This window comes from Polypterus senegalus, chromosome 5, assembly GCF_016835505.1.
Source record: "Polypterus senegalus isolate Bchr_013 chromosome 5, ASM1683550v1, whole genome shotgun sequence".
Classification (NCBI taxonomy): Eukaryota; Metazoa; Chordata; class Cladistia; order Polypteriformes; family Polypteridae; genus Polypterus; species Polypterus senegalus.
Window position 1 is genome coordinate 177,506,605 of NC_053158.1, and position 12,811 is coordinate 177,519,415.

The window sequence follows — 12,811 nt, forward strand, 5'->3', positions numbered from 1 at the left end:
GCTCAGTAATATAAGTAGCAACGTACCCGAAGAATCATTTTTTTAAAAGTGCACGACGCTCAATCTTAGGCATTTGGTTCTTTCTAAGTTCAATATTTACACTCTATAGTCACTTACTTTTACAGGACTTATTTCAAATCCTATCCTTTTTTCTTTTAAAAGGGTTCATTTCGAAAAACAAACAACAGTTCTTAAGTAACCAATTCATGCATTCACCACAATAACCCTTTTTGTGTCCGAAAGGGCCAATCCTACTGTTATACTTTCAGCTGCAGTGGGCATTCATACGCAGAACCTCGACAACGCCGCGATGAGAACGAACCCGCTGAACACCGATGAGACCCTCACGCTGTCCATCTGTCGCTACTGCTGCTGCGTGGCACTCACGTGTCCCTGGCAAAGCACGCCTAAAGGAGAGGCGCGTCTACTCACCAGCACCAACAATCGCGACTGGAGCTCCCGATTGCAAACTGGCAGACGGAAGGAGCGCGAAAGCGACATGGATGTGCCAGCACTGCGAGCGCAGTACCTGGGCGCCACAGAAAGTCAACGCCGTCGTACGCACATCGTCCTCCGGCAGACAGGTAAACTGGCACTTGGAGTTTCTTGGTGTTGGGAAGTTTTGGACTTGTTTCGCACCTCATACTAACTGTTTGCAGCAGAGACAACAATGCATGTGTGCAATGATTTGTTTCATTTCTGCCGTGTCAGTAAGTCAAGTTGTTAAGGTTTACTTTATAAAGCACATAATCAAAGTTTCACCATTTTACGGATAGTTAGCGTGTTTGTTAGTATGCCGTAGGCACATTTCGTGTGGAAATTATTCCTTTTTTTCTCTCCTGTTTAGTAGTTCAATATTCATTTTAGAGGACCACTGTAACAAGTATCCAGTGAAGGCTGCAGTTAGTTAAACATATTGTATGATTCGGTTGAGATAAATGTATCAATCGGCATTTTCTGGGCACCTTGAATTGTGATGTAATGTTTATGGACTGCCCTTAAAATCCGCCACTTTAACAAAAGAACTGTAAACATCACGCTCCGTAGATAAGGGTTTCTTTACACAGTGGGTCACTGAACTCCGAAAGATTAAGAAGCTTTGTTCGTGAGAATTGTTGGAAATGTTTTAGTGCCCTGAGCTGCACCTCTCCTTTCTTCAGAGCACCCCGTAGCCCGCTGCACCATTTTAAACACCTTTAACAGGAGCCTAATTTATGTTTCTATTATACGGATCAATTTGTTTAAATAGACTTCTTGTTTAACAGCTTCTGAACATGAACTGAGAATTCATGATGAAAATGCATTGTGTACTTACAGTAGCTTTTGTAAAACCTTTCTAAAACGCCTGAGGAATGTTCAAACGTTTGCTTTATTTTTTACACTTGCATGATCTCATAGTGTAAATAGCTTTTAAATGCTCTCTAATTTTAATTAATACACAAGTATAATTAACGACACAGTTTGTTTACAAGCTTGAAATTTTTAGTAATCATTGGAGTGAAATAAAAATAATACACATTTGGGCTACATTTCGTAATATTATTACACAGCAATATAACATTAGGTCACATCACTTGAATTTTCTGATGAGTAGTCAGGTGGGAAACATTTTTTTGCCGCACCAAGAATCGTTCTGCAAGTTAACATCAGCAAAACCAAGGAACTGATTATTGACTTACAATGTATCAAAGAGCCTCTACACTTGCTCACTATTCAGGGAGTAGATGTACTGGGGGGTGCATTGCTAAAAGTAAATGGGGGGTCCATATCAATTACATCCTGGACTGGTCTCGTAACACAGAAGAACTATTTAAGAAGGGGCAGATCACACTCTTTTCTTCTGAGGAGACTGCATTCATTTAATGTGGGAAGTGACATCCTTCACATCTTTTACAACTCTGTGATGGCCTTTGCAATTTTCATACACTGTGGTGTGCTGGGTTGGTGACATCACTTCAAAAAAGACCCACTGATTCAACAGGCTAATAAAAAAGGCAGGTTCAGTTAGGAGATGTATTGTCGACCCCCTGGAGGTAGTAATGAAGGAGAGAATAAAAACAACAACTGAGTGCTATTATGAATAATGCTGCATACAACAACAACATTTATTTATATAGCACATTTTCATATAAATAATGTAGCTCAAAGTGCTTTACATGATGAAGAAAAAATAAATAAAAGATAAAGTAAGAATTAAAATAAGACAACACTAATTAACATAGAATAAGAGTAAGGTCCGATGGCCAGGGAGGACAGAAAAAACAAAAAAAAAATTCCAGACAGCTGGAGAGAAAAAATAAAATCTGCAGGGGTTCAAGACTATGAGACCGCCCAGTCCCCTCTGGTCATTCTATCTATCCATCAATTATCCAACCCGCTATAGCCTAACTACAGGGTCATGTGGGTCTGCTGGAGCCAATCCCAGCCAATAGAGGGCGCAGAGCAGGAAACAACCCCCGGACAGGGCATTCTGCCTAACATAAATGAAACAGTCCCCTTTGTATTTAGGGTTCTAATGGAAGCACTTGATGATGATGGCCATGTAGACTTCTGGCTTTTAATCCATCAATGTAGGAACATCACGGTGCTTTGATTAGGTGGTGATGGCGCAGATCGCCACCACAGAAAACCTGGAAAAGAAACAGAAGAGAGAGTAGGGGTTAGTACAGATTTTAGAGCCACCATGAATAGTTATGATAATAAATTGAATATACAGAGTATCAGGATTAAATTAAGGTGAAGGTATGAGAAAGCCATGTTAAAGTAATGTGTTTTCAGCAGTTTTTTTTAAGTGCTCCACTGTATTAGCCTGGTGAATTCCTATTGGCAGGCTATTCCAGATTTTAGGTGCATAACAGCAGAAGGCCGCCTCACCACTTCTTTTAAATTTAGCTCTTGGAATTCTAAGCAGACCCTCATTTGAAGATCTAAGGTTACAATTTGGAATATAGAGTGTCAAAGATTCCGATATATAAGATGGAGTGAGATTATTTAAGGTTTTGTAAACCATAAGCAGTATTTTAAAGTCAATTCTGAATGACACAGGTAACCAGTGTAGTGACATCAAAACTGGAGAATTGTGCTCGGATTTTCATTTCCTAGTTAGGATTCTAGCAGCTGCATTCTGCACTAGTTGCAAAATTACAAGATTTATGTATTTTGGGTAGTCCTGAGAGGAGTGCGTTACGGTAATCTAGACGACTGAAAACAAAAGCATGAACTAATTTCTTAGCATCTTTCAATGATATAGGAGGTCTAACTCTTGCTATGTTTCTTAAGTGCATACACTCTCTGACACACCAATATTGAGTACTTTCAGCCAAAGAATTATTTAGCAGAAAAATAAAAAGAGCAGTGGCATCAGCATTGAGGGACACCGCTAATTCTGAAAAATTTCCCCTCAGCATAACCCTTTACCTACTGAAACTGACCACATTTTCTGCTCACCTACTAAATGCACATTGTATTCCCACTTCTTTTTATTTGATCAATAATCTTGTGGTTACATATCAAACAAGATCTAAAAATCTAAATAAATAATCTCTTATGCACCTCTCTTATTCTATGCTTTTGTTGCTTCCTGATAGAATTCTCTCATATTAGTGAAACATGACATTCCCCATCTAAACCCATGCTATTTGCCAGTACACCTGTTCTTGACATTTGCAGCTTGATCGTTTCGTTACTAATTAGTTCCATTAATTTACCTGCTTGTGAGTGTTACTGGCCTATAGATACAGCATTTGGATCATCTCAATCACCCGTTTTATACAACAGTATAATATTTGTTTCCAGTCTTTAGGAATTTCACCAGTGTTCAGATATTTTCAAAAAATATACATCAGGTGTTTATATAAGTACTGTGTACTTAATAACTTCTTTAAGCTTTTGAGAATAAATTTTTCCTGATCTGGATGACTTTTTTGATTTCTGTAGGTGGATTTTACCGTTAGGCAAAGGTAGGCAATTGCCTTATGCCCCCTGCTACCAAGGGCCCCATAAAAAGCCTCAAAGTTATGTTTAAGAATTTTTTTTTTGTTTTGATTTGTTTATATGTGCTTTTCGCTTATTAATTATGCCCTTCTAAAAATCCATATGCTAAAATGGAAGTTACAAGTATTTTTTGGATAAACGGAATAAGGGATCGTCATTGTGGCGCAGTGGAGTATGCAAAATGTTTTGAGTACTGAGAAAAGCACAATGTGAATGTAAAGAATTATTATTATATGTTAAAATGGCATTAGAATGTCTAATAATGAGTTTCTCAGACCTCACCCTCAGTTCACCCTCAGTCCACCTTACATTGGACTATCCCTGATCTTATTGTACATTTGTGTGAAAGCCATTCATGTAAACTTCAGGAAGATACATGTTCAAAGCATTTGCATAAATGACTCATCTGCTTTAATGTCTTGAAGATATTTGAAGTTTAAACAGACAGCCAGGCAGCTGCAAATCTAACAATGAGAGCTCGAGCTCTCTGTCAGAAAATTTAGTAAATAACTATGGTGTTCTTTTCTTTCTTAGTGAAAATGAAAAGACAATTAAAAAACATTTTGTCTTTCATTAATTTCTTTCTAATGGCAGCTCAGTAGTCCAATGGTGTTGCTTCATGAATAGAGTGTTTGGGATTCAAAACCTGTGTTGGTTGTGGGCTGTGTACAGTCTGTGCATTTTTCCTTGTCTCATAAATTTCACTGTGGGTGCTCAAGTGTTCCTCCCACATCCTCAAAGTCACACAGAGATTCAGTGCAGATGTGTGACTAAGTGAAACCTTGCACTCTGTCCATTTCTGATTCCAGCCTTGTGCTCAGTGTGGTTGGTAGGTTCAGCTGAAATTTTTTAAGAATATAGCTTTATGGATAAGACAGTGGTGTAATACTGAAAGGGTTTTATGATTACTAGGAACAGTTTGGGAGGTTCAGAGGAACTATACCCCTGTTGAACCAATGGATCATGCGATAGGCTGTATTAACACGTATATAAAGTCTTTGTATCATCTACAAAGATATGTCACTCGTAATTTACCATTTGGCATCAAATAATTTATCTGGACAAGCTCCAGTCTTGCATTAAATTGGATTAGGTAATCTTCAGCATAGCATCCACCATCCTGGGTCTTCCTTAAACTGGTAATTAAAAAGATGTTGTGACAAGAAGAGACCCGAGACATTGTAAAGGTTTGGGGCAGCCACCCGTATAATGTGTTCCAAGCTGCAAAAAATAAACAGTTTGGTAGTAAGTAAAGTTTACAAGACAGAGTTCAAAACAGAACTGAATTCCAGAGAGAGGAGTGAGGCATTATAGGAAGTCTGGGGGAAGTAATGTTGTCCTTGGGGCTGGGACCGGAAGTGATGTCATCCTCAGGGCCGGGACCGGAAGTGGCGTGTCCCGATTCAAGGCAGTGGCTCCTGGTGGGATTTCCCGGGAAAGGTCTGCAGGGAACTTAGAAAGAGCATTAGTGCGCCCCACCACCCCCTGGGCAGTTGCGTTACCATTATTCTCCAAGCCCTTCAGCTGCCTCCTATTCACACGTGTGTGACAATGTATACATGGAGATAATGCAGACAATATCATAATCCTGACAACATGTTTTTAGGTAGCATACCATCAGAATGGTGGATGTGAAGCTATGGGGTGCTGTTGCTTATAATAGACATGTTGTCTGCTTGTCAGGATCACAGTGAGCATGCAGCCATACAGTATGTCATAGTAGGACCTTTTGCATTGGGATTGCCTAGTGACATTTTCCGATAGTACATCTTTTTGTAGAAATGCTTTTGTGATATCTACATCCTTCTGGTTCACTCCATAGTCTGTATGGAGTTTTGTTGTCCTAGAGAAGCAGTTGCAGAATGCTTGGATGGATGTAGTTTTGGTACATTCAGCTATATGATTAAACATAACAACAGTTTTCCTCTGTTTTTGTCAACCATGGGAGTCTCACCACATATTAACAAAACATGTAACACCATTCTGAACCAAAAAAACATTATTTTTTGTGGTTTTGGAGACATTTTTTTACTCATTAGTCACCTATACTGTAAGTTTGCCTTATTGTAAATTACAGCACAGGTTCTGGATACATTTACTTTTTTGTCATTGAGTATAATAATTTAAAAATGACAAATAATGTAATCATCAAATAGTATGTATCAGTCTATTTACTGAACCTGCATAAATCAATTTAAGACTGCTGTGAACCATCAGTATTACACACAAGCAAGGAACCAACACTAGATGGGTGCCAGCACATTGTAGAGCACATTCACTCATAGACCAACATTGTTGCAAAATGTTACGGTTTAAATTTATTTGTTTTTGTTCTTTATGATACATTATTTGGCCTTTTTTCATGATACATAGGTTTTGTCCTCAAATTATACAGTCTTTAATTCAAACTATTTTTTATTGTTCCTAAAGAATGGTAAAGCTTTGTATGTATTATAATTGACATTTTATAAGACTGGGGATAGTGAGCTTGATTATTCACAATGATGTCATAACAAGATGTTAGGCTTTATTTACTAGACAATCAGTGGAACTTACACCCATTTCTAGTTTTATCTTAAGGTCAAGGGGATCGATAATGCTAGGACATCGATGAATGTACCATTTTTAATTTTTGCTTGTTTGCCTAAGACTGAATTTTTTTTCCATTGGTTTATTATGTTGACCATCTTTTCCTGTAATAAAAAGATGTTAATGCGTGTGGAATTTTACTTGCTTGAAAACACAGTTTCCTCATCGGTTTTTGAGCACCAATGAATTATCGGATGCAACTCTTTTTAATTAGCATAACAGAAAGTTAACATGTACCCCTGCAGATGTTATCAGTATATATAAGTAAATACATAAATACACATTTTTTTCATATGCGGTTCCTGTATAATAACTTTTTTTACAGGCTTGTGTAGTTTGTTCTTCAAAAAAAAGTTAAAAAAGCATCTGTAATATTGCACCTTTGCAGGAAGATTATTTGCAGATACTGAAATGTTGAAAGACTGTTGCAATGGTGTAAACTGTAAGAATGAAAGAAATGTTGAAATATGCCTAATATTTGAAGGTTCAAAATGCACATATACATTTTACATGAATTAACCATTTGAAATATGATCATTATAATGTTAATCTAACATCTGTCTATTCATTTTAAAATTTGATTACAACAAATGTGTCATTTTCATATGCTTACTTTTTAACAGTGCATTGTATTGACAAAGGTTTTATTATGTCATGTAAACATAGTTAAATCAACAAATATAGAGAAAATAAGTAGTAAAGTACACTAGACCCTAGTGAATTTCTGGTTTCTCATAATGACTACAGTACAGCATCTCTTGTTTGTGTGAATCTTACATTTCTTTATCATTTCTGGTAAAAATGAGAAAAAAAATGATACAGCTCCTGGTGTGCCATAGTTAGAGACAAAGGTACCAATCTACCTTCTGCTTACTTTGCTGTTGTCAGGAGTTTATTCTAGCCATCAAAGATCATCAACTAAATCTGAGATCAAATTTGCTGTACATCCCATTGTAAGAGCCAGAAGACATTATGTTTAATACAAGAGAAGGCAGACATCAGCTCTAGGATCTATGTTAAAACTAAATACTGCTAAGAAACCTAGTAAATTGATTACTTTAGGTGGTGGATTTTAGGAGACCCAGGCCCCTCCTGGACCCTGTGATCATCAGAGGTGACTGTGTGCAGAGGGTACAGACCTATAAATACCTGGGAGTGCAGCTGGATGATAAATTGGACTGGACTTCCAATACTGATGCTCTGTACAAGGGAGGACAGAGCCGACTATACTTCCTTAGAAGACTGGCGTCCTTCAACATCTGCAATAAGATGCTGCAGATGTTCTATCAGACGGTTGTGACGAGTGCCCTCTTCTACGCGGTGGTGTACTGGGGAGGCAGCATAAAGAAAAAGGACGCCTCACGCCTGGACAAGCTGGTAAGGAAGGCAGGCTCTATTGTAGGCATGGACAGTTTGACACCCGTGGCAGAGCTACGGGCGGTGAGCAGGCTCCTGTCAATCATGGAGAGTCCACTGCATCCACTAAACAGTATCATCTCCAGACAGAGAAGCAGCTTCAGTGACAGACTGTTGTCACTGTCCTGCTCCACTGACAGACTGAGGAGACCCCACACTATGTGACTCTTCAATTCTACCCCTGTTGTAAACGTTAACATTATACGAAGTTATTGTCTGTTTTACCTGCATTTTTATCACTCTTTAATTTAATATTGTTTTTTATCAGTATGCTGCTGCTGGAGTATGTGAATTTCCCCTTGGGATTAATAAAGTATCTATCTATCTATCTGTCTGTCTATATATGGTTTGAAGGTACCCTGAAAGTAGGGAGATGAAAAGTAAGAGCAAAGAATGCGATTATTTTGCATCAATTGCATTTGATATTTATAGTTTTGGTAGCCATTATTCCAATATGTTCATAACATTTCATAACCTAGTAAATGCATGCATATTTTTATATACATGCCTTGTTTTTTCACAGTTTCACAATTTTTATCAATAAAAATTAAAAAGTATTCCCGTTGACTAACATTGTTCCTTTCATCCTCACAGCTAACAGTCAACAGCTGAAGGACAGTTACATAGTTAGTATGGTACCTGTAAACCATGAAGTGAGGAAACCTAAAGCTTTTGAGGATCAAATACCAGTAAAAGAGATTCAGCTGGATCCACAGGACTACAAAACATCTTGGCACACACACCTTGGCATTTACCGTAAGGCTCAAGCTAAAAGTCAAAAGTTGTATGATGTCAGTAACCTGTCAAATGTAGAGAGAGACACAGTTAACCAAGAGTCTAGTGCTCACAAAGACCTTTCTTCAGTCAGAGAGATTTCCATGTCAGATAAGCAACAGTTGGATGAAACCACTGATAATACTGGAGAAAGAAAATCAGACGGACATGACAGCCCTAAGAATTTTCCTGCAAGTGATTTTGTCACATTTGTGCCCAGGAAATTTTCTGCTTCTGGATCCCTTAGCAGACAGCTAAGCATAGTATCATATAAGCCACCAGCATCCTCTTCTAAACTGTGCTACTACCCTTTTCCACAAAGAAAATGCCCTAAGAAATCTGAAGCAGCTAGAAGGCTTGGGCTGTATGCGACATATTAGAAATGTGCTATTTTGTCCAAGAATAAAAGGACTGCTGTCTTGAATGAGCTGAAGGAAGCATCTGGTTTTATGTAATGTTTTTTCCAAACATTAAAATGGTATTGTTGGCAAAATTTCATAGGTAGTCAATGCTTTATGCTGTCATCTAAGTGTGAATGTCAAGAACAAGTAATGTATTGTTTGTTTTTTTCTCCTGTGAATTCCCTGAAAATTGAAATATAATCAGGGGTCATGAAGTAGTCAGTGAGAAGCTCTAATCATGGTTCTTTGGAGTTTTCTCACGGGATAGTGACTAATGATTATGAACTTGTGTGATGTAAGAATACAAACTCATAATGTTTTTCTTTTGTAGAAAGTCATGAAAAATCTGTAATTTCTAGCAAATGTGATATTCCTTTTAAAATTTATTCTAAACTACAAAAAAATAAAATGTGATATATGCTGGCAGATAAGGTCTGATAATTGTTTTTATAACAAAACTCTTAAAGTATTATTACAGCCATATGACTTCCTGTAGTATAAACCAGTTCTCCACTGTACTGTGTGGTTCCTGTATCATGTTTCCTTTTCAAAAATAACACAATGTGGCTACATCTTTCACCCAACATGGTGAACTGTAGTTCGAGTTATTTCAGCTGTGGAATTAAGAAGTACTAAGTAGCATTCTAAATGATGTACAATATAGTCAGGTGTCAAATCAAAATAATTTGGATAGTGAGAAAATGTTTTGTTCTGTTGTGAACTGCACACCTGAGTCTTTATTAGCCTTAAAGGGCCACTTTCAGAATGGGAAGGTAAATCACACTTTTTTTTTCTTTGACATGTCTTCCCTATAGCAAGCCAAATTAACAAAGAAATCTCAAAATGCATTTTAAGATGTATTTCAATGGCATACAGATACCAATATATCTATTTTAAAATCATTTCAAAATAACTTAATGAAATCCATTATACTATGAGATATACAAGTCAAAATGACCGCCAGTTTTTAATAGTGCTTTCATTTTTAAGATATTACTGAATTGACCAGGATGTTAGTTTAAAATATCTCAACATGCATGTAAGATATCGTGATATTTGAGCATAAGAAATGTTTTGATGAGAAGAGACCAAAACAACAAAACTTGTCAAATCCATGTTAATCTAAATTTGCAAAATATCATCTAGTTGTGTTTTGATGGTTGCCAAAGTACTACTACCTATGGTACTACTCTGTGATTTATTCAGCATATATATGGTTCCACATGCAAGGAAGAACATTAAATAGCTTGTGGGAAATTTCACATTAACCATATTCCATCTGTGCCCAGTTGTACTCGTTGATGAGGTAATTTTGAGGAAATAACTAGAATACACTGCCCTAATTCCCTTCAATATTTTGGACATTTCTTTATTGTCTTCTCTTAAATTTGTCCTGCTTCAATATAAAGCATTTAATTCTATCACTATTTCATTGTAGCTCGTTTCCCTTAGTCCTAAAATCAGTATAGCTTCATTCCTCTATACACTTTCTGATGCTGGTATATCTTTTTGTTGTAAAATATAACCAGAACTAAACAGAATATTCCAGATTTGGCCTCTCTAGTGTGTCCTATGTCTTAAGAATAGACTTGTTTTATTTATTTTCTAGATATCATGCTATGTAATGTAACATCATATTAGCTTTCTTAATTGCTTCTATACACTACGTAAATGTGTACAGTGATGAGTTTACTATGATTCTCACATATTGTTCTTTTGTTTTTCTGACAATTCATTATGTATTCAAATATATTGTAACACTTTCTACATATATTAATTTGCATTAGTTAACATTATCAGTTCAGACCTGACTGTAATGATTCTGCTGCTCGGGAGAATTAACTATTCCACCAGCTCAGCGTCATCTGCAAAGTTAACCAGGCTGTTACATTTTTATTACGATTACGTACAGTGGACCCTTGACTTACGAACTCAATTCATTCGCGAGGGCTGGTTGTAACTCAAGTTGGTTGTAAGTCAAGACTATTTTTCCCATAAGAAATAATGGAAATACCCATAATGCGCTCCGAACCTCCCACAGCAACACTTACTTAACCTTTTCATAATAAAAAAGGGTTGTATAATGTGCATAATTTACCAAAACACCAATAATTTTTCTAATGTACTAACCAAAAAGTTATAAAAAGTGCCTAGCCTACCAGAAAGAACAATTTCATACTGTACTCACCATTTAATTTGACATCTTTGGGCTGCAGGAAGGGAGGAGGTGGAGAATAAAACGGAAGGTGGTTATTGTTTAGAAGGAGCCTCCTTATGCAAATCTTTTCTTTGTAAAATTGTAGAGATGGTGGATTTCGACATGCTATACATATTAGCGAGATCGGTCACACGAACACCACTCTCATATTTCCGCACAACTTCCTTCTTCGTTTCGATTGTGATCGCTGTTTCTCAAGTTAATAATGATAGTAGTCGAGCACTCAGTTCAAAGCTGGTCGCGTTGTGAACTGTTGTAATAATACACTCCAAAGCAAGCCAGTGCTGACTCAGCCTGTTGACATCATCATGTGCCACGCCAGCCCGCTAGCTAACATCCCTTAACAATCGCTTTCTTTACCTTCGTTACCTTTTCTTCCTTCCTTAGCAATTATGCGTCTTGCTTGCCATGGTCTTAGTGAATTATATATATAGATAAATCACTGCACTGACCGAAATTACGTCCACAAACACATGTATCTGGACTCCAACTGACGCTTACGAACGCTCTTGGCTGTTTGTTTACAATCGCACAAGCGGATACACGTGACCGCTTTCAGGTCGTAATGCAAGATGTTCGTCGTAAATCAAAACAAATATTTTGGTCGTAAATCAAATTGTTCGCATGTCAGGCCGGTTGTATATCAAGGGTCGACTGTATATAAATTACAAGGAGAAGTGGCATCAACTTTGATCCCTAAGAAACTTTAGAATCATGTCATTTTGAAAAAGCTTCTCTCAGCATGCTTTGTTGCATTTTCCATCCATCTAGAAACTTGTGTTTCAATCAAAAAGTGTTTCATTCATTACCTTTACAAATGTTTTTTTTTTTCTAATACTTCATAGAAATCTAGGATATTAAGTGAAACTCAATCTCTCCTGTTTCCCTTTTGCTTAATAATTGTTTCCATTAACTTAATGGTATATGTTAAGTTAATTGGCTTGTAGTTACTAGGATTGGTCCAATCATAATTGAATTAAAATTTTAGGTACCTTCATAAATGTGGTAAATCAGTTGCTGGATGATTCAGTGCCAGATTTCTAATACTGTGCACAACTTTATGACTACTAAATTATTTAAAAGCAAAGTGGTGCATGTTTGATGCGTTGAAAGACAGAGTGAGTAAATTAGAAAAGCGAACAACATCAAGCAAATAATAAAAGTAAATGAGCGCAATGGTCAGAGAAAAGAATTAAAAAATATATTTGAGAGTAGGAAACTGGCTGTTCACAAAAAAAGGAAGTACTATTTTAAACAGTTGTTTCTCTTAATTTGTTGCATCTGAATTTGATCTATAATATATGTTTTCAATTTATTTTATTATTGGTGTCCTAGGCAACTAAAACCTTTGTGGAGCCTATACAGGACTTGGACTGGCTGCCAGTCAGGTACTCTGCAATATGCCCTATTCATTGAATGA

General features: G+C 36.9%; 1 protein-coding gene across 1 annotated transcript; it reads left to right on the forward strand.

Moving 5' to 3' along the window:
• The first annotated feature begins 291 nt into the window (after nucleotides 1–291).
• On the forward strand, nucleotides 292–11,121 carry LOC120529661 (uncharacterized protein C9orf152-like). The gene is made up of 2 exons (XM_039753658.1): nucleotides 292–584; nucleotides 8,593–11,121. Exons 1-2 carry the CDS (start codon nucleotides 311–313, stop codon nucleotides 9,150–9,152), a joined length of 834 nt encoding a protein of 277 aa, XP_039609592.1. The 5' UTR covers nucleotides 292–310; the 3' UTR covers nucleotides 9,153–11,121.
• Nucleotides 11,122–12,811: the final 1,690 nt, after the last annotated feature.

Excerpts from the sequence above, each read along its gene's own strand:
- LOC120529661 (XM_039753658.1), top strand. The coding sequence starts at position 311 with ATGAGAACGAACCCGCTGAACACCGATGAGACCCTCACGCTGTCCATC. Across the intron at positions 585-8,592 it reads CATCGTCCTCCGGCAGACAG|CTAACAGTCAACAGCTGAAG; the intron begins GTAAACTGGCAC and ends TCATCCTCACAG.